Source organism: Neovison vison, chromosome 5 (genome assembly GCF_020171115.1).
Source record: "Neovison vison isolate M4711 chromosome 5, ASM_NN_V1, whole genome shotgun sequence".
NCBI lineage: Eukaryota > Metazoa > Chordata > Mammalia > Carnivora > Mustelidae > Neogale > Neogale vison.
The window spans coordinates 536,643-558,807 of NC_058095.1; the positions used below are offsets into that span (position 1 = coordinate 536,643).

At 51.5% G+C, this 22,165-nt stretch overlaps 1 protein-coding gene across 1 annotated transcript in view; it reads right to left on the reverse strand.

Moving 5' to 3' along the window:
- Nucleotides 1-728: 728 nt before the first annotated feature.
- The window catches only part of FOXK2 (forkhead box K2), a 66,974-nt gene continuing 45,537 nt past the window's right edge, over nucleotides 729-22,165 (reverse strand). The window contains exons 3-9 of the mRNA XM_044247154.1: nucleotides 21,675-21,822; nucleotides 19,258-19,404; nucleotides 13,438-13,631; nucleotides 12,483-12,658; nucleotides 11,207-11,503; nucleotides 10,808-11,017; nucleotides 729-1,748 (exon numbers count right to left, since the gene is read on the reverse strand). Of these exons, the coding sequence (XP_044103089.1) occupies nucleotides 1,552-1,748; nucleotides 10,808-11,017; nucleotides 11,207-11,503; nucleotides 12,483-12,658; nucleotides 13,438-13,631; nucleotides 19,258-19,404; nucleotides 21,675-21,822 (1,369 nt within the window). The 3' untranslated portion in view covers nucleotides 729-1,551. The remainder of the gene's footprint in view (nucleotides 1,749-10,807; nucleotides 11,018-11,206; nucleotides 11,504-12,482; nucleotides 12,659-13,437; nucleotides 13,632-19,257; nucleotides 19,405-21,674; nucleotides 21,823-22,165) is intronic.

Genomic DNA, 22,165 nt, shown 5'->3' on the forward strand with positions numbered 1-22,165 from the left:
ATACTGGGGGTGACACACAATACTTAAACAGATTTATCATATTTGGTCTGTAGGTAAATTATAAATGTTTTAAAATTGCCTAAATATACCATTCTGAGCCGTTTCATTCCACCAGGAAAATACAGGGGTTTTTTTTTCCTCTCTTTAAAAAAAAAATTAAATACCAAAATAACTACATTTAAATAAATAACATGATGATGATGACATTTTTAAAGTTCACAATAAGGCCGAAGCCCTCTTCTGTTTGCATGGCTGCTCAGCCCTGACCCCCTGGAACACTCTGGAAAGGCCTGTGGCTTTCTTCTGGGGAGTGTGACTGAGGCTGGGTGGGTCCCTCCTGCTCACTGTCTCACCTTTGTTTCCTTTCGTCTCACTTTTGTTTTTTGTAGGAGAGAAGTCAGCGTTAGGACTGCTTCAGTTCTGAGAGGCTGAGGGGGATTTCCTGTTACAAACCAGAGAAGGACCTGGATGTTTCCGAGACCCTCCTGTCCACACACTCGGCGTCTGCTCTGCCCCAGCACCTGCTCCCCGCACGCCGGGCAGACCACAGCGTCGTCCGTGGGTGGCAGGTCGGACGATGGCTCTGGGCCCAGGAGCGGTGACAGTGACTAGCGAACGTGCCACGGAGAGACCTGTGACACCTGTCTGAAAAGGGCGTGTGGTATAAGACTGAATCTTTTTTCCAAATGAAGGAGGAACAGTTCTGTCATTTTAAACACACACAACACTTAGGAGGTTTGTTTTACTTAGAGTGGAAAAATTATGCCAGGGACAAAGTCAACACAAAGGAACAAACAACAGAAAGTAGCAGGAAAGAGACCCAGTTAAGTGCAGCTCTGTGAGTCCACCAGTTCTTTCAGTCACGGTTAACATGCGGCCCAGCGCGGGCGTCCGTCTGTCTAGCCTGTCTGTCCATCCGTCCTAGATGCAGCCGGCACTTGCTCTACCACGGAAAAACCCGCAGACGTCATCCTGCGGCTCCGGCTGAACGGTAACAGGACAGAAAAAAGGAAATCATTCCATAGGCTGAAAACAAACAACAAAAACAAAACTACATTGTTTCTTTTCCCCAAAGAAATCGACACGGAAGGTCCTGTGTGATTCCAAAGTTTCCGGAGTAGAAATGGAGCGATGGGAAATGTCAAAGACCCCGTTATTTTGTAAAGAAAGGACACCTCAAAATATTCTAATTCCACATGTGAACAACAAAATACTGTCTCATCTACCAGTGCCGGCCCCAAGGGTCCTGGGAGGGTGGCAGGGACGGTCCCCGCCCTGTGCCGGCAGCTCCGCTGTGGAGGGACAAGCTGAGCTTGGGGTGGGGAGACGCCGCCGGAAGCAGGTTTTGTTGCATGTGGTTTTGTTCAGGTGTGACTTCTGTCTTTTAGGAGTTTTAAGGCCACCTGGGTTTCGTGTTTTCAGTGCTGAGGTGAAGTCCAACCGCAGGGCCCTCTACCCACCGAGACTGCGCGCTCCACGTGTCGGTGAGAGGCAGTGTCTCCTTTTGGCACCACAGAGTTGATATTAAAGTAAGAAAAGCTGTCCCAGCCGCTAGTTCTGGACACTTTTCTCCCTGCCGGTGGCCGGCGGCGCGTCCACGCTCAGGGCGAGGACGATGCTCTCGCCGTCTTCCGTCTTGACCCGCTTCAGCTCCGGCTGCTCCGGCTGGTCGCCATTCTGGCGCTTGGTGGGCAGGGACGCCGACGCCGACGCATGCGTGGCCAGCATGTGCAGGGGACTTGCCACCGCTGCAAAGAGACAGTGAGTCAGACCCCGTCCTCGTCCCCCAGCAGGCCCCCAGGGGACCGCCGGCACCCACTGGTGCAGGCTCCCTGCCCAGAGCGCGGGCTCCTGCGTGGGGCTGCTGCGGGGCACAGGAGTCTGGACGGGACTCCCGGGGACCAGAAACCCTAGAGCAGGTGAACTCGCCAGTGGGCACTCTCCGTGCCAGCCGGCACCCTTATCATCCGAAAGCGTGCATCTCTCACAGAATCGGGTGGGGGGGGAGGCTGAGGCTCAGGGTCGGGCACAGGGGCTGCCGCTGGCCTTCTCCTTGGTGCAGAGGCCCCTCGTGCCCCCGTCGCACTGGATGCTCCTGATCACACACGAGTTTGGGAGCAGGCACGTGGCCCAGGCTACCAGGGAGCTGCCAACAAGGCGAGCCCAGAGTCTGTGCCACTGACACCCTTCCGAGCCCCGGGACCTGGGGAGCTTATAAGCCGACACGCGCCCACAAGCCCCCAGGCTTGTGGAGAGGATACTCTCTGCCAGCATCCCTATCAGGGTCCCGACGTGCGGTCCCTAATTCCTGGTGCTACCTTCGGGCCCCTCCTCAGACCAAGCCTGGGAAACAGCCTAGGGAAGCAGAGATGAGGGGAAAGAAGACAGATGGGGGACTGTGTCCTAGAGTGGAAGTAAGAGTGGAGCAAGATGAGCCAAGGTTGTCCTGACGACTCAGAAGGAAGGAAGGGAAGGCTCAGGCCACAGGTTAATCAGAAACTGAAATGCAAGGCCAAGGGGACCAAGCCCTAAGCCCAGGTGCCTAGCAACGGATTCGTCCACGAAGGCACAGGGGCACAAGAAGCCCGGGTGCACAGGAAGTACAGGTTACTTCCCGGGGCCCTCGGCCTAGGGACGCACACCGGCTGCTGCAGACTCAGCCTGACCATTGGGCTGGCGCAGGGGCTGCCAGGGTGAGCCATAGGCACGGGAAGCAATTCCGTAGTTTAGAGCAACCTTTCTTGTACTTGACTCAGGAAACGCCTAGCTGGTATCTCTGGACAATCTCCTCACACAGGGGCTTACGCATCACTGCCGTGTGGCCCGGTCATAAAATGGCACCTGTCCTACACGATTTTTGCTGGACGAGCTACAGCCAACCAAGGTCTTCCAGATCTCGGCCACCTGGGTGACCACAGAGAAGCACTGTTGACCTCCTACAAGCTTCATCTACCAGCTTGTCTGCTGGCTTTGTGCCCACGATCCCGCTGTGTGGGACACAGGGGACTGGGAGGGCATCTTCTTGGGCAGATGCGCCCCAGGGGGGCTTTGGAGGCTGGCCACCTGGTGAGCCATCAGGCCCCGGCCCTGTGGAGAACATACCTCCTGACCCAGACAGGAGGCCGGGGTGGGGCTCTGCACACAGCCACGCCCTCCGGGAACCAAGAAAGGCACCGGCTAGACCCTGGCTGACTGGGGGGCCTCTGACTCCTCCGTACCGTGCGTGCCTTCATCAGGAGGAAGCGCCCTGTCCCGGGCACAAGGGCCCGTGCGGCTGCTGGGGCAGCGCTGACAGGTAGCCCGAGTTCCCCGCTGGGACACACAGCATAAGCGTGTCCCCCACATACGTGAGTGACGCAGCGCGCGGGCACTCATTGCTGTCTGTCAGCTGATGCACACAGACCGTCTTCCATGTGCCTCTGGCGAAAGACCACTTACTTAGCCTGCCCTGGTGACTCACGGAAACGGAGCCCAACAGCAGCTGGTCTAACCCTTGCGTCCGGAAGGCGCATCCCAGCCTGCGGCACCAGACCTTCCCAGGACCGCGCATCGGGCTCATTTTACACGGGAAAGTCAACAGCAAACAGTGACAATGGAGCCCTGGAAGAGGGAGCACTTGGGTTCGACCTCAGGGAGCTGCCCCGACCCCGCATGTCCTGCGCTGCCTGACCAGGGATCGCAGACCGCCACGGGCAGGCGAACGTGGAAGTTCAAGTGCATGAGGTCATCTCCGAAGGCCCACAGAGCCCCAGCCTCAGAGGCACAGCAGGTGCTTGGTGGCGCTCACAGCAGCAGGGGTGACGGAGCAACATGGCCCCCTCGGGGCGGGCGCCTCCACCCTCCCGCACCCTCCGAGGAGTACACGGCAGCTCCCTGCTGCACACCAGCTGTCCGAGCAGGCACTCTGCTGGCTCCAGAGGCAGCCCTGCAAGGGGCCCTGTGGGAGGCCGGGCCGAACGGGGACCCAGCATGCAGGCACCAGGACACAGGCACCTGCATCCCCACAAGACCCTTCCACCTCCTCAAAACCCGGCAGGCCGGACCCCTCGCACCCAGACCTTAAAGCAGCAGAAGCTGGAGGGCCAGAGGCCACTTCCCGCAAGGAGAAGGACGGACGGCTGCGAGTCTGAGGGAGACGCTTCAGGACGAGTGCAGGGTCGGCCCGGGACTTCTCCTTTAGGGTCACAGGAGAACATGGTCCGTAGAGTGAGGCGACCTTTCTTCTTGGCACCCTCTGCCCCCCGACAGAGGCCTAGGCTAGGCAGTCCCAACAGAGACCCACAGAGGCCACAGAGTACCTCTGGCCAGAACCACAGCCCAGTGTGGGGAGAGAGACGGAGGAATGGTCAGAAGCACGTTTTACTGGGGCGCCTGGGGGGCTCAGTCAGTGAAGCACCTGCCTTCGGCTCAGGTCATGATCTCAGCGTTCTGGAATGGGCCAGTGTTGTCAGGCTCTCTGCTTAGCGGGGAAGCCTGCTCCTCCCTCTTCCTCTGCCTGCTGCTCCCCCTGCTTATACTCTCTCTCTCTCTCTCATAAATAAATAAAATCTTTTTTTTTTTAAGATTTTGTTTATTTGACAGAAACAGCGAGCCCGATGTGGGGCTCGATCCCAGGAGCCGAGGATCATGACCTGAACAGAAGGCAGACGCTGAACGACTGAGCCTCCCCAGGTGGCCCATAAATAAAATCTTAAAAAAAAAAAAAAAAAAAAAAAACAACAACACATTTTCTGGGAAGCAGGTCGAGCAGCCCCAGAAGCTGCCGGGAAGAGGCTCCATCGCACTGCCCAGGCCTGACTTCCACACTCACTCTGAGGCCAGCATCATCCCGATACCAAGGCAGACAAAACGACTCTAAGTAAACCGTGAAGGGCCCTGACAAACGGGGGCGGACCCCCTCAACGAGCCCGGAGCAGATCAAAGCCTGCAGCGTCTTGAAAGGGTCGTACGCCAGGGCCAGGCGGGACGCACCACAGGGTGCAAGCGTGATTAGACGCAAACCCAACCAGGGCAGCACACGACATTAATAAAGGAAAATAAAGGAAAAAGCCCACATGCATCATTTTAACCCAGAAAAAGCATGGGACAGGGGCACCTGGGGGGCTTAGCTGGTGAAGGCCCAACTTTTGGCTCAGGCTGTAATCTCGGGTCGTGGGACTGAGCCCCCTGCAGGGCTCCCTGCTCAGTGGGGGGGTCGGCTCGACAGTCTCTCCCTCTGCTCCTCCCCCGCCCCCAAGCAGGCGCGCTCTTCAAACCACAAAACAGCCTGTGACAGGATCTGGCACCCTCGGGTGACGAAGCTACTCAGCAGACCAGAGGCAGACAGGAACGAAGTCTGTAAACGGCAACCACAGCTGGCATCAGCCTCAATGGTGACAGACAAAGCTCTCCCCTGAAGGCCGGAGCAGGACAAGGTGCTTGCTTTGCCACTGAGGTTCATTATTACCCTAATAAATCCACACAAGAAAACCCGCTCAACTAGAAACTAGTACAGCTAATAAATGAATTCAGCCACGCTGCAGGGAACGGTAGCAACAGGCAGAAGCCGGCAGGATGTCTATATGGCGGCAGCGAACAACTTCAGAAAGAACAGTCCCAAAGGAGTAACCCAGGAAGAAATTTAAGCTAGATTTTTACACTGAAAGCTACAGACCATTGCTGGAAGAAACTAAAGGAGACCTGAACAGATGGAAAGCCGTCCATGCTCACAGACTGGAAGATGGGACTTTCCCAGCACACGACGGTCCGCAGCGCTCCACAGGCTCCGCGCAGGCCTATCAAAATCCCAAATGCCTTTTTGGCAGAGATGGAAAAGCTGACTTTAAAATTTGCATAGAACTGCTTGGTATCCACAACAGTCAAAACAATCTTGCGGACAGGGCGCCTGGGTGGCTCAGTGGGTTAAGCCGCTGCCTTCGGCTCAGGTCATGATCCCAGGGTCCTGGGATCGAGTCCCGCATCGGGCTCTCTGCTCAGCGGAGAGCCTGCTTCCTCCTCTCTCTCTGCCTGCCTCTCTGTCTACTTGTGATCTCTGTCTGTCAAATAAATAAATAAAATCTTAAAAACAAACAAACAAACAACCTTGGGGAAAGAACAAAGTTGGAGGACTCCTACTTCCCCATTTTAAAACTTCTACAAAATTATAAAAATCAAAACCGCGGCTCCAGCAAAAGGGCAGACACGAAGATCAGTGAAGCAGAACAGAGAGAAACAAACCCATGCATCTGAGATTGAGTGATTTTCCATTTTTTTCTAAACATTTTTTTTTTTTTAAAAAGATTTACTTATTTGACAGAGGAAGAGAGAGAGCACATGCCCGCACAAGCAGGGGGAGAGGGAGAGGGTGAACCAGGCTCCCCGCCGAGCAGAGGGCCCAACAGAGGGCCCAATGCCAGGACCCCAGGGTTACAACCCAAGCCGAAGGCCGACGCTTAACCTACTGAGGCGCCCAGGCTCTCAAGTGATTTTCAGGAAGGGTGACAAAACCATTCAGTGGGGAAAGCACAGTTTTTTCGAAGGGTGCTGGGACTCCCAACTGGGTATCCACATGCCAAAGAATGAAGTCAGGCCCTTAACTCACATTATATACAGAAATTAACTCAAAATGGATCAAAGACCTAAACGTTAAAGCTGAAACTACACAGCTCTTAGTAGAGGAAAACATAGGGGTAAATCGTCATGACCTCAGACGTGGCAATGGATTCTTAGCAGGACACCCCAAAGCACAAGACAAGGGAAAAGAGAGAAACAAGACAACACAGTCGAAACTGGTGCATCAGAGACGCTATCAAGAAAGCGAAGACAAAAACCACCGAATGGGAGGAAATATCTGCAAATCACATGTCTGATTAGGACCACTAATTCAGAATATATAAAGAGCTCCTAGAACTCAACAAAAAATGGGCAGAGGACTTAGAGGCATCTGTTTGAAGAAGACATACAAATAACCAAGCAGATGAGAAGATGCTTAACACATTAGTCATGAAGGAAATGCAGATCAAAACCACAGATAATGGGAGCCTGGGGGGCTTAGCTGGTTGAGCCTCTGACTCCTGATTTCAGCTCAGGTCATGATCTCAGGGTCGTGGGATGGAGCCCTACCCCAGGCTCCACGTTCCACTGGGCAATCTACCAGAGAGTCTCCCTCTGCCCGTCCCCCGCTTTCCCCTCTCTTCAACCACCACCACCACACTGATCATCACTTCACACCCACCAAGATGGCCATGAGGGGAAAAAAACCCAGAAAATACCAAGTGATGGTCCACATGCGGACAAATCAGAACCTCACACAGCACTGGTAGGAACGCACAATGTGGCCGCTGTGGCAAACAGTTTGGCAGCTCCTCAATAAATTAAACACAGCCTGGCCATAGCAATGAGCAGGCCTACTCCTGGGTTTACAACTCCCAAACTCAATGCATATGCACGAATGTTTACAACACTACTATTCATAACAACCAAATGTCCATCAGCTGCCGAATGAGCCAACAAAAATGGAAACATATTCAGCCATACAGAAGAGCTGATCTAGGATACATCAGTGAACCTCAAACATGATGCTAAGAGAGACCAGATATAAAAGGCCACATACTTTATTTACAGGAAATGTCCAGTGTAGGTAAACCCACAGACAGCAGATTAGTGGCCACCAGGGGAATAGGAAGTGACTGTTCACTGGGTACTCAGTTTTTTCTGAACTCATTAGAGGTGATGGTTTAAGATACTGTAAATGGACTTTATGCCACTGACTTGTACACTTCAATATAGTCATATCATGTTATGTATATTTTAATATTACTTAAAAAAAAAAGAAGCTTTGAATCCTAAAGAGATACTGGGTATAAAAGGATTTTTGCTAGTTTTAAAAACCACAGTAATGGCATGGTGCTTGCACTGCACAAGGAAATTCCTTTAGAGATGCTGAAATATTAGTAGTTGAAATGACACTGGGTCTGGATCTGAGTGGGGAACAGACAGGGAAGAATGGAATAAGATGGGCTGTGAGTTAATTTCTGGAATGTTAGACCTTTTCCACAGTAACAAGCTTAAAAGAAAAATATCAAAGCTGCTGACTTTCACAACTGATTAATAGCAGTCCTGCTTTCCCTTCTCAAGAGTGACTTTCACAGGTAAAGGAAGTCACAGGCCATGCAGCCCCCGAGCGACACCTGACACAGTAGAAGGAGAGCCACCTCCAGGCCCCCCTCCTTGTCCACGGAGTCTTAACGCTCATCTGCTGTCTCTTCCCCTTCCCAAAAGCATCTCCTTCACCCACTCAGCTGGGCGCTGCCACTGCGGAGGAGCGCGTCGGGATGGGACGGGAAACAAAGGGAGACTGAAAACAGATGCTGTGACGGAGCATCATTACCGACTGGATAAAAACCACTTTTCCAAGTCAGTGATTTCTAAGAAAAAACTGCAACCAAATTAAGGAACCAATAAACAGATAATTTAGAACGGTTTTTGCCAAAAGATGACTAAAACTGGAAGGAGTTTCGGTATTTTTTCCACCCTTCCTTCTTTTGAGGGGGAACAAGGTCTCAGGGGCTGACCCTGGGGTGATCATCAATGATGATTGTGGGGCTTTCTTTAAAGCCCTGAGATTGAGAAATTCATCTTTAATACAATTTTAGTTTGTTTTATAAGAATTGTATTTCTTGTTTTTTTTCCCCCAAGATTGATTTATTTTAGAGAAAGAGTGTGCATGAGCAAGAAGGGCGGGGTGGGAGGGTCTCAGACTCCACACTGAGCGCAGAGCCCGACATGGGCTCACCAGCCTGAGATCACGACCTGAGCTGAGACCAAGAGTCGGACACTTAACCGGCTACCTCTCCCCGGTGCCCTCCGATTTTTGGTTTTGATGGACCGTAGTAGTAACAATTGATAAATCAACCCTTACAGTCACAATGAAATCTTTAACATTTCTGCATTCTCCTGCTGCAGGGTAAAAAATGTGCTCAATCAACCACATTCAAGCATGAAGTACTTGGCATTTGTCCAACATCCACGAGGGTGTGGGACACAGTGACAAGGGCAGGAGGGCCTGTCTGGGTGTTGGTATGTCCTGAGAGTAGGAACCCGTCAGGGCAGGAGTCAGAACCAGCAGCACATTTAAGAGAACAGTGTAACATTTTTATTCTCAAACATCAATATTTTTAATAGTGGACAAGTTAACCCTTTACTTATTAAATTTGTAAAGAAAAATTTTAGATGCCAACTTACACATGTGAAAGGGATACACAGTTTTTCCAGCTCCTTTGAGCAGAGAGGCCGACATAAAAGGCCCCTGACTGGCACCAGTGGTTCTTGGACAACCTGGACTGCGTCAGAAATGCACATTCTTGGGCCCCCAGACCACACCCGCTCATTCAGGGACTCTGAGAGGGAATCCGTGAGGGACTCTGAGGCACATGACGCCTGGGAAGCACCAGCACCCACGGCTTCGCACTGAGCAGGACTCAAACCAGAAGAGGACCGACCCATCCACCTCCCAACGCCACCTGCTTCCAGCTGCACCCAGGACCCAACAGTTTGCTCCATCAAGACCAGCCACAATGACAAACTTACTCAGAAAAGAGCAAGACCCGAACAACTCTTAACACCTAAGAGACACGGAGCCCGAGAAGAAAGCATTTTAAATGGGTAACTTTGCAAATTTCTCCATCTGCCCACAGGCTGGCATGTGCTAATCATTTAAAAACAAAGAACGCTCAAAAAAGGTTCCAGATCTTGTCCCTCCATTGCATCTGGGGTGAGGCAGTCAGAATCTGAACCCCACGAGGTATATGCAGGTCTCCTCCGTTCCTTAACAGCTCAGTAAGGAGTGGGAGAGCGACACAATGAAGACTTCTGTGCCCTACCCTCTCTCGAAGCAACTGTCCGTGGGCACAGAGAGCTGTTTTTGGCCAGCGGCCTGACTCTACTGCTCGAGGTCCTGCAGGCCGCTGCTGAGTCCTACAGGACAGCGCACTGCACGTGCTTGGGCAAGGACCCGCGGCTGAAACCACAGCAGCAGTGGGGACACGGGATTCCCATCCTTCGCCTGGCTCCACAAGTCCGGCCAAAGGGAGTTCCCTGGGCCCTCATTTAAAATCCAAGCTCCCCTGGCCTGTCCTATCTTCTCCACTCATTGATGTCAGAACACTTGTGGAGAGCTACGTGCATAGAGGAGCAGGACTCTTGGCTTCTGTCACACACACTAAGGCATACCACATGCATACTGGGCGGGGGGGGGGCCACCGCCACTGGACAGATCTGCTGAGGCACCCCTCCCAGGGGGCATTTCAGCAGGTGGCTACCAGCACCCAAACCTCTTGTTACCTGTAGACCACACCCAGGAGTCTACACACAGCAAGGCAGGTGTATTTCCCTCTAGGTATTTATAGGAACACTAAGCTCAAACGGGTCCTCCAGGGGGATCCGTGAGAGCTCACACCCACAACCACTCAGCAGGTACCCTATAGCACTAGTAGGTTTCCTATAGTTTAGGGACACCTCAGTGGCTTAGTTAAGCGTCTGTCTTCGGCTCAGGTGATGATCCCAGGGTCCCGGGATCGAGCCCTGTGTCGGGCTCCCTGCTCCGTGGGGAGCCTGCTTCTCCCTCAAGCTGCTCCCCCTGCTTGTGCTCTGACAAAATCTTAAACAAAAAGGTTCCCTATGGTTTAGAAATGCAAACACATCCTTAGACAAAAATTAAAATTGTAACAGTTGGAACCAAAAGAAAGAACAGTGCCGTTCATAAAAAGGAGAGCAGAGGACCTCTGCTCTTGATATTCGGACCCTATTACCCGTGGCAAACAGTGCTTACCATTGTTCACCTGGCCGTGGACGGCGGCAGGGACTGGCACCACGTGAGTCCCATTTTGTGTTACAGTTTTTATTGGCAGCTGGTGCTGCCCCAGAGACGCCTGCTGCACTATGGTGACCGTCTGGACAGGCGTGGTCTGTGGCGTCTGAATGATCCGGCCGGCAGCACCCAGCGTGGCGTGGCTAATCGCAGGAATAGGTTCCACTTTCACTGAAATTTAAAAAAAAGAGGCAAAGAAATGATACCAACTGGTATTACTGGAAAGCTTCCAGCAATCTCACCAGGTGGCCGCAAAGCCACGTGAGCCACCACGTGCAGAGGAAAGGCGTCTGAGCAAGCAAGTGTGCGGGCGTCTCAGGGCCCGAGAAACCACCCGTGGCCACTGCTTCTGCGGCTCACCTCTGACCTCCTTGTGATCGCCGTTCTCTTGTGGCTCTGCCTTAGCAGGGGCCAGCACAGCTGCCTGAGCGACCACGGCCTGTCCAGCGACCGTGTACGTGCTCGCCGGGGCCAGGCCGGCCACGCCGGTGACGGACGCCGCAGGGATCTGGTGGACAACGCGCACGGTCTGCACGACGGGTGGCTGGGCGGCCGAGGCGGGCACGGGGGCGGCGACCGTGTAGGCGACGGGCTTGATCGGCGGCGGCAGCGGCCGCTGCACGGCGATCAGAACAGGCTGACTAGACAGAGGTGAGCCTGTGGGGACGAGGAGACAGGGGTGAGGCGCCGCGCTCCTGCAGCCGTATCCCAGAGCCGGCGAGCACCAGCAGCCGCTCACTACTCAGAACGGGCCGCCTTTCACCTTGTAGCGCCCAAGTGGCGCGCGATGGGGGGAACGGCGTATTTGAGCGGCGGTCTCCCACTCAGGGAGGCGACGGCACCACGCGCGGTTCGCGCTCTAGCCCCGTCTCTCACAACGCCTCTTCCCACGGTGCTTTCCTCATGAGAAAGAGAATGTCGGCACGGTATATGGGAAGAAGCTGCCTACTGCGGTCCGAACAAGGGGCCGCGCTCCCCCAGGATCAAAGTCTGCATCTCACGGTGGGTGCGAGGGAACCTCAAAGTCCGGACACACTTACAAGCCCCGCCAACCAACCCCTGCCTCTGCTGGTTTGGGCACAGAATAAAGGAAAAGCCACAGGTGACATGTTGCCCGCACGGCCAGGAACCCCGCCACATCACAATAAGCACCCCGCCAACCATACGGGAACCCAGCAGAATGAGTCTGCCCACATTCCCACGACACGTCTTTTCGTGTGTGCGGGTTTTTTTTAGTTCTCCAGAAAACACACTTTTACTCCGCACCGGGACTTGTACAGAAATGCTCACCATTCATTAAGTGAAGAGTTTCTCCTGCCAGTGTCCAGTTTGTCTAATTTGTATTATTTCTTTGGGTGGGGGATTTCCCCCTAATCTTCAAATGATGAAGCAACTGAGATTAATTCTGAACTATTTCGGGCATCTACACAGCTATTCACATAAAACAATGTTCACTGATTTTTAAACACTCACAGTGCTATCCGCTTTTCAGAACTTACCGCGTGAGACCCTATGCAGAAAGCACCAGGTACAAAGGAGCCAAGGCCTCTGCTGCGTCCCTTCTGAGGAGCCTGGCGCCCCTGCCTCTCCGACCCCTCCACCACCACTGCGCCTGCTCTGTCTCTGCACGTCTCACCTGGTGCACTCTGGGCAAACCGTGCCTCCTGGATGACGGCCAGTTTGGGCTGTGAGGCGCTGGGCTCAGGCTCCAGGGGGGCCGGCGAACCTTCCCTCGACAGGCTCTCGGGGGTCTGGGCACCGCTGGAGTGGGCGGACAGCACTCCAGCGTGATTGGGAGAGGCCGGGGCACTTCTGGATCACCAAAAAGAAGACAGTGGGTTTTTACAGGTAAAGCACTCATTAAGCGGCCTTGTTTCAATAAAGCGCATTCTGAAAAAAGGGTGTCGTCTGTCTTCTGCCAACCGACTACAGCTCTATATGTCCTACTTTCCGTGTCAACGCCCGTGACCTGAGAGGGATCCCCAACGAGACTCACTCAGTTGTGCCACCACAGCTCCGGGCCCAGCACAGGCCGCGCCGCCCCAGAGCTGGGCCAGCTGCGCTCTGGAAGCAGCTCCCGTCCGCCGGCAGCAGGAGCGGGCAGTGTGCGAGCAGGCAGGGGCCTAAGACCTACAGCATGATCATTTCTCTCTTTCTTTCTTTTTTTGCTTAAAAAACAGAGTATCTATAAGCTAATAATGTATTATTTGAAAATCAGGCAATTAACATTTTATAAGTCAGTCTTGAGTTTAAGCAGCTAAAATGCGGCTCTAAAGAGCTGTTCACAAGCCAACGGGAAGGAACACACGCTGCTCGTCAAACACGATACGTAATGAGTCCGATGAAGCCACAACGGCAACATGGGAACAGGGTGTAAAGAAAACTTCGTCAACAGTCTGAGCTGTTTCGGACACTATTAAGAGAAAGTCCGTGGGCAGCATCCAACACGTCTTTTCAAATCCCCACCCCAAACACTTAATCACAATGCATTTAGCAGTTCCTTCACTTGCAAAAGGAAAATCGACCAATACACGGAAGGTAAATTCACTGACCAGTAAGTGAGGTCTTTTTTGATTGTCTTTTTTCCTTACCTAGAGGAGAGCGGTCCCAGAGGGGTTCTAAAGCAAGGCACGCCCCTAGGCCGTCTTTTCCTAAAAGCCTGCTCTATTAATTTGCTTTCAGAAGCAGGATCTATCCTCCAGAATGAGCCTTTGCCTGGTTCTTCCTGGGAACGTGGTACTTTGATGAAATAACGATTCAGAGAGAGATTGTGGCGAATTGAATTCTATGAAACATAAAAAAATACGTAGAATTCATATATTTCTTTGCTGAGAAATCAAAATGTGCCCCAGTTTTAGTGCCCTGCAAAGCAGAAACCTAGCACTCAGCCCCCTGCAGAGGGCAGACAACTTCAAAGGCAGCGCCGCGCTGGAAGGAACCCGTCCTTCTCCCTTGAGTGAAGAAGGGGCTTGGGGTGCGACCCTTCTGCCAAAGGGGGCCAGAGGCTGATACATGGCTCTGGGAATGGGGTGGCAGGGTGGGCACCAGGGGACAAGGAGAGGAACTGGGGAACAAGGAAGGGTGGGAAATCGACACCACAGGGAAGGAGGCAATTTCCACCAGGAAAAATGTCAACTTTCATTTTTTTTCCAGTTAGGAAACCAAGGATTATCACTGTCATCATCTGACCTTTCCTTTGGCCTCTCCCTGCTTAGAGATAAACAGAGCCAAAATAAACCAATCCTTTAAAATACCTTTTGAGCACAAAATTAGCTTATAGGAATCTGTCTTAGCCGTATAAAATGAATTAATCCAGTAGCAAGTATTCAGCAAACCAGCAGAAGAGAAAAATGAGCGAAAGGTTGGGAAGTATTACGAACACCATCTTCCGGTAACGGCAATTTCCAAAATGCTTCCATTTATGTTTTTAAAATTTGATCCACAAAATTATCTAGTGAGGCACATACAAAAAATTCCTCTCTCAACCCTACTCTAATGCTTCTATTACAAAAAGCTTGCTTGGCTCACGGTTCGCAGACAATGTCAGGAAAGCCCCCACTGCAACCTGAGGAACTCCTGGCAGCACACCTGATCCTGAGCCTTCCAGAAAGTCAGGAACAGCGGGAGGAAAGTCACACAGCCACATCTTCTCATGCGTTTACACTAATGATTAAAATTTAAAATTAAACTAGTGAAGTTTCAAAATGGTGGTGACTCACCACAGAATTCTGGGCTCTCGAAAAGCCACTTCTGCACTCCCCCCAATGAGCCTCCTGACAGAACCGTCAGCCACAGCCTGAGATGCGGAACTGCCAGAGGCGGCTCAGAACATCAAAATGCATCCAATTCTTCTCTACAGCCCATCTCAGGGATCGCTCAAGTGCCCCCCAGTCGCGGGCCGCGGAGACCACGCGAGCCTGTGGGCGCCAGACGCCTCGCTGGCAACACGGAGGTGCAGGCAAGCGCCGTGTCTGTTTTGTGGACCTGCTCACACGCAAACGCGTCCTGCGAGGGTTAGAGACTTACTTACATCACAGACCCTTACTGTGATGTCCTATCACAGGGTTTAGCTAACAACCAGTAATACATTTCTATTAATCCTCCGGAAATCGAACTGGTACCAGTGCCTCCACCAGAGAGAGACAACCCATCCCCGAACCCGTGCAGATGTTTCAGCGTCTGGAGGAGAAGGAGGGCAGACCCCACGGCTGCAGCTGGAGAAAAGCAGACCCGGACTAGGACAGTACAGGCCCCTCCCTGCGGACAAGACAGTCTCTACGGCTGCCCAGGGAGGGGCAAGGGGGCCTCAGAAGTGGCCACCCAGCCGCAGTTAAGAACGTGGGAGGGGAGGAGCCCCGAAGGAAGGCCATTAATACTGTAACGTGCGTGTTGCTAGGAGGAAAAAGGGAAATGAGCAAAGGGGGAGTCTGGAGGCAGGAAGTGCCCCCGCCAGGGGACTGGGGCACTAGTATTTCTTCCCCCTGGTAAAGGAGAACACGGGCGGGCGGGGGGCTGCGGTTCCATGACCCTCGTGCCACGGACAAGCTGTACACAAGTTCCCGGAAGGAATTGGTATTTTCTGTCCTGAAAATGGGACAGAACCTACCAGACACCACCACAACAGGGTCTAACCTCCCCTCCATTCCCAACAAAGCCACAGAACAAAGAGGTTGTGATTTTCTAATCGACAAGACGAGAAAACATGCGTAAGTAGTAAGAGCTATCTAATGCAGACACAGACAGACTAGAGTAACTCTATTTCTAAGGTAATTTAAGGCCTTTATAATTTGATCAAGTAAAGCTACATACACTAAAATCACACGTACTTGGACTCCAATGATTCAGGGATTACCATACGCAGACAAAAGGCAGCTTATTATTCTTTAAAACAAACTACAAAGAAAAGGATCTGCGATAGTGAACACATTCTCTTCCCTAAGTCCTCCCCTACCCAAGGCTGTTTCCCAGAACCCGCCCTCCCTGAGTGCCAGCCCCTCCTCCCTCCTGTCCCCTCAGCTGACCCAGACCCAGGGTGAAGATGCAGAGCGGGTCACCGTCCTCCATGAACACCCCCAGCACTCCTGCCTCGACCCTGGTTTCTGCTTGTCCCAGTCACACTGAGTGCTCTACTGAGGACTCGTAAAGAAACTGATGAGAAGGAAACATGCAAAGTTCCTTCCAGAAGGAAGAGTTCAACGAGCAGAATGAAGTGAGCCCACAGCACTCTGTTTCCCTTTCAGAGGCCCAGAGGCCCAAAATTCAAATCTCCTAGTCATAACAAATACCTCACCTCTGGGCTGGGTAAAATTATAATTATAAATCATAAGAATACATTCTGGCATAAATATGCAACCAAAGGAAAGAAATATCCCATCTTTCCAGACACAGACCTTGTCTTACGCTAGAGCTTCCTCTAGACCAATCAGAAAGCTCTGCCATGGGTAGACAATGCCAACTACCAGAAGTAAGCCTGAAAGAGAGCTCTGGGCTTCCAGGGTGCTCAGAGCAGGCGTGTGGGGCGTGTCACCGCATGTCTCTCAGGAACTCAGACGTTATGCCTCTGCCTTCGGCTTGGGTCCTGATCCGAGGGTTAGGATCGAGCCCCGCACTGGGCGCCCTGCTCGGCAGGGGGTCTGCTTCTCCCTCTCCCTCTCCCACTGCTTGTATTCCCTCTCTCGCTGTGTATCAAATAAATCTTCAAAATATTTATTTATTCACTCATTCATTTATTTTAGAGAGAGCAAGCAAGCACGAGCTGGAGGGAGAGGCAGAGGGGGCGAGAACCCTAAGCAGATGCCCCACTAAGCACAGAGTCCAACAAAGTGCCTGATCCCACAACCCTGAGATCATGACCTAAGCCGAAACCAGTTAGGAGATGGTCACTTAACTGACAGATGAACCATCCAGGAGCCCCCGGAAACCCACATTTTAAAAAGAGGCTGTTTTAGGGGCACCTGGGTGGATCAGTGGGTTAAGTCTTTGCCTTTGGTTCAGGTCATGGTCTCAGGGTCCTGGGATCGAGCCCCACATCGGGCTCTCTGCTCAGCGGGGAGCCTGCTTCCTTCTCTCTCTCTGCCTGCCTCTCTGCCTGCTTGTCATCTCCGTCAAATAAATAAATAAATAATCTTTTAAAAAATAAATAAAAAGAGGCTGTTTTAGGTGACAGTCTTGCCCCTACTCTCTGTGTAAAGAAAATCTAGCAAAGAAAATGAACCTGGCTCTTTTATGAAACAAGGTTGTAAAACGGAAAGGCTTTTTTTGTTTTAAGCCAAGAGTGAGGAAATGGGAATAAGGTCTCATACATGCAGACCTTAAGCACGGTCACTTTGGGAAGGGCACCTCAGAAAATTCTCATGACAGAAAGAGGACACATGTGGGTCAGGACTGGGGACCACTAAGGACCTCTGAGGACATAAAGAAACTGAGTGCATGTCCATAAATTAAAGGGAGGAGTGCAGCAGGAAATCTCTTTCCTGCTAAAATGCCAGGAGGTGGGAAATGTCCCAGGAGCGGCCTAACACGGGCAAGAGGCACACAGAATCACCTGGACGGACCGACCTTGTCTAGACAGAGAAGACGGCGGAGCAATGAAAACGCGGAGGACAGCTGAACAGAGAGGGTGTCTGCGCGCAGCACTTCCGTTTGTTCTTTCTGCTCTCAGGCCGCTACGAAGTCCCTTCCAGCAGCGAGAAGCAGTCACTGCATGTGGGGACCGCGCCTGACCCAACTAACTCCCCGCAAGACAGAAGCCAGGAGGAGGCCACCCCTGAGAGCTGGCCCTCGTCCTTCTGCCAGAAAGCCACATGACGCCCGGAAGCAGCCGCCACATACGCGAACGTTAGGGAACACAGTGGGAAGGAGTCATCACAGTGGGGCCGGGCTTTTTAGGAATACTCATGCCTACTAAGCCCAGCTAACTGGTGTTTCCAATCACCAGAATCCTGCACACAATGAGCTGAACAAAACCCTACCACACTCCTGATGGGCATGCGGAGACCTCACCAGCCCACGTGCAGGGGGCTTTGTTCCAGGTGCAATCACCAGACATGGACACAGATTATCATCTGGTTCTGCTTCCTTTGTTTTACATTTTCTCTGAAGCAGAACCTCACTGTTCTAGATTAAAATATGTCAGTATCACCGGGATTTCTTGTCCAATGTGCTGAGAAATCTGTCACGTAGCTGGTATGGACGTGTTCTCCATGCCCAGCATTTGCCTCGGGGCCAATGAAGAAATGCATCTAGCTGTGCACAGGGAGCCAGTCGGGGAGCAGATGTCCCAGGCCAGGAGGGAAGCTGCGTCTTACTTTGTACCTTCCACAATCAAAGACCCTTATATGACTAAAAGCCCCTTACAAAGGAAAAGTTCAGGGTTTGGCTGGTGGACTATTATTATGATAACATGTTTTTATGTCTACAGGAGGAAGAAAAAGGTTTTGTCCTCATTGAACAGAAAGCGGCTCCTCCCACCCCATCACTAAGTTAGGGTGATGGCTCACCAGACACATTTCTCAAAGGATCATTTACTCAGTAAGCCCGAAAGGAAGACTGTTGCCATTCCTTGTGACCTAAATGAATTCAAGAATTACAAATGAATGTTTCTTCTTTCATTATACTTTTAATACTCCGTATTTCAGATTTGCCTTTCCCATATTGTCTGAATTTGAGATGTCCTACTGTATGTCCAGTAAGCAGACACAGAGTACACAGAGACACAGAAGAAAAAAAAAACTACAGTGTCAAAGTTTAAAAACCAAACTAAATTAAAAAGCTGAACAAGGAAATATGCACTGGTTTTTCAAAGGTGCTCTGAGAAGGCCCAGGTTCCAGACACCCCAGGAATGATCTGAAAGCACGGTGTACAAGCAGGCGGGTTCCCCAATTTACACAGGGCAGCACCACAGTTATCTGTGTCATGTATGGCCCAATGGGAGAATGTCTTCTGAAGAAAGGGTTCCTTCATCAGTCTGAACACCATCTCTGTATAGACTTCAAGAAGCTGAGTATGCCAGCAGATGCAGATAAGGAAGAGAGAAGAAAGCCCAAGTGCAGGATGGGCTGGGTTTTTAACTTTCCTGTACTTCAGACACAGGGAGTTAACTGCAGTGGTTAAAGGGAAACCTTTCAAATAATCCACGTTTTCCCATCTGTGGGGACAGTGACCATAAAAACGATAGGCTGAGGTCTGCTTCTAGAGCCACTATTCCTTCCGCTCTGCATGAAGATCAGAGCATGGGGACAGTGGCCTCCAACACTTCCTCCTCTCTGAGCCAAAGAGGGTCTCCCTCACCTCACTCTACCATTGCCCTGTGCCCACGGTTCGGAAAGCAGCTTCAGTGTCCTCTGAGTTGTCAATCAGCACCTACTGACATGTCACAGTTAGATTTCATAACAAACCGAAACGGATTTACCTGCCAGCCCTTGTCTGCTGTCCTGTAGTATGGATAATTTTTAGTGATGTGAGTATAAATTCCATTTAGAGTAAGTTGCTTATCAGGAGCCATCGTAATTGCTTGTACGATCAATTGTGCATAGGAATAAGGTGGCTTTGAATCATCCTGTATTTAAGTTAAAAAAGAAAAAAGAGAGATTACTGAAGTTATCAAAATTTTTACTAAATTTATTAAAATTCAGAACTGTTGGTGTTTTTAAGTGTTCCCACGAAATGCTTAGTTCTCCTTACTATGAAAATAATATAATCTGACTGAAAAGCATTTGGAAAGTTTATAGGAAGCAAATGGAAAAGTGTACAAGCAGCATAAAAATGAATACGAAAATCACATAAGGAGAAACTCCACACAGCAAAAATGAAAAACGTAAGGAAAAGAAAAAAGCTACTTAACCTCAGCTGAGTCCAGGGCAACACATGTCAAATCACGGCCAGAGGCCTGTCCCACGGCTCTAGCAACCAAGGGAACGACTGGGAAGGCTCGGGGAGGAGGGAGCTGGGGACCTCCTCCCAGGCCCTGCTGGGTCCTCAGGCACACAAGGGCCAGAGTGACAACCACTCAGAACCACCCTGTCCCATCAGCTGAGAAGCTCCCCCCGAGGGGAGCACTGTATACCAGACGCCGGGCTCCGACCCTGGGGTCTCAGGCACGCGGGGCTGCTGTGCGCCCTGCTCCCGGCACACTCTAGGCCATGGGCGGCTCCTGTGACAACTCAGAACCCCACACACGTGTGCGTAATAAGAAGCCAACTGTGGAGAGGGTACACCCCTGGTTGTGAACAGGAAAATGTACGAACCAACTGAAATGAACCACGAAGCATAATAGTGAATGCAAACAGGAAGCTGCAAAAGAATATATTCAAGAAAATACTTGTTACATGAGGTTTAAAAATGAGCAATTTAGACACCGTTTGGGAATAAACAGAAACAGAGTAAAAGAAGAGACAAGCAGAGGACTGACCGACGAGGCAGAGGACAGACCTGCCCAGGAGAGGAGCACGGGCTCCGACTGCCCAGGCCACGCTCCGTCCTGAGAGCCAGCAGTGCGGGCCTGTCCCACACGGAAAGCCGGAATCATCTACAGCCCCAGCACCCGACTTTAAGATAACTAGTATTTCCTGGGCACTTAGGCTGGGCTCTACCCCTTCTCTCCTGAGTGGACACACTCTGAGTTACACGACAGGGGCGGGCAGACCAGCATCACTGGAGACCAGGAAGAGAGAACGACGCCCTCTTCACTTCACTGCTCTAGGCCATTCGGTGCGTCTCCTGGTTACCCTTCTTCTTTATGCTCCTGAGAACTTTTTTTATTGAAAAATGTAACACAGACAGGAAAGCCCATAATACATCTTTATCAGCTGAAAACAAATTTTTATAAAGTGAATGTCAATACAACCAACACTAGGTCAAAGGAGAACACAGCCCACATTCCAGAAGCTTCCCTATGCCCCCTGAGCCCACAGCTTCTACTGTTACTCCTGACATTTTATAGTAATCACAGTCTCACTGTAATTAATTAGAAGTTTTATGATCTCAGAACGCATCCTGAAAAAACACAATGTAGTTCTGATTTTAAACAGGCAAATGGACACAACGGAATCGCACATAGGGCGCCTCTCTGTGCCTGCCTCCCCTACCCAGCACCCCTCCCGTGCGAGGCTGCTGGCTGCAGGGGACAGGCTGCGGCGCATCCATCCCAGGGCCGTGCCACAGTCCACTGCACAAACACCTAACCCTGGATGTAGGTCGTTCAAATAATACTGTGCGTTGCTTATGTCTCTCCCTCCGCATGCGCCCAGGACTCTTCCACACCAGCAGCCACGGGGCATGACCGTCCCCTGCTTGATCAGACTTCTCCTACGGGGCATTTAGGCTGCTTTCAATTTTCTGTTTTATATAAACTTATGTTTGAGATTTTTGCCATTTCCTTTAGACACAGTCCTAGAAGGGGCATTACTGCGTCCAAGAATAAAAACCTGCACGGTCACAGGGTGGACCATCCCAAAAACATGTGTTCTGTGCACACGTGCACTCAGACTCAAGTGCACGCACACTCTTCCGTGTCTGTGACGGCAGGATGAAACCCCAGGAACAGTTTCCCGGGACACACAAGATTCTCTTGTCCTCCACCAGCTCGGCCCCCAGCACCTGGGCCCACAGCACCACTGGGGAGCACCCAGTGCTGAATGACCAAAAGAACTCAAAACCTCCACCCGAAGAATATGCTCAAAGGGGAGGGGCCCACAGCCAGGCATGCGTGCACTCCGACGTGCACTTCTCAAAAGCCCTCCTGGGGATGTTCGCAGACCTGCAGACAATGAAGTGAGGACAGCTGTGTGCTGGCCCCTGGGTTCTGTTTCAAGGCTATAAAACATTTACCTTTGGGCTGTCTCCACCAGAAGCTTCTTTTTCATTTTCTGGCTGCGAGTTGTCGGCCATTAAATTGAGGTCAGCTGGTATCACACGGCCCATTTTGTACCCAGAAGACCCTGCTCCCCGGGGGCTTGATGGGCAGGAGTTTGCAGCACTGTGGACAGGAAAAGGTCACTGCTATCAGTCTATTATAGAACATACGTCGCACTGTGCTTCCACGACCCATTGTGATTCCAAGTACAAAGTAGGAGCATATCGGCATTTCCTATAAAACATGGCCTCACTGGTTCTCTGGGAAGTTCAGGATCACTCCAGGAAACACAGGGAAATCAGGTATCTGCTTCACATCTGTTATTTTACATAATCAGAAAACAAACTCTCAAAGGGGGTGGTGGCCCACCTGTTTCACCAGTGAGGAAACTGAGGCTTAGGATGGTTCTGGAACTTACCAAGAACACAGAACCGACTTTTTTTTGGTGATGGCCCCAGGGCTCCAG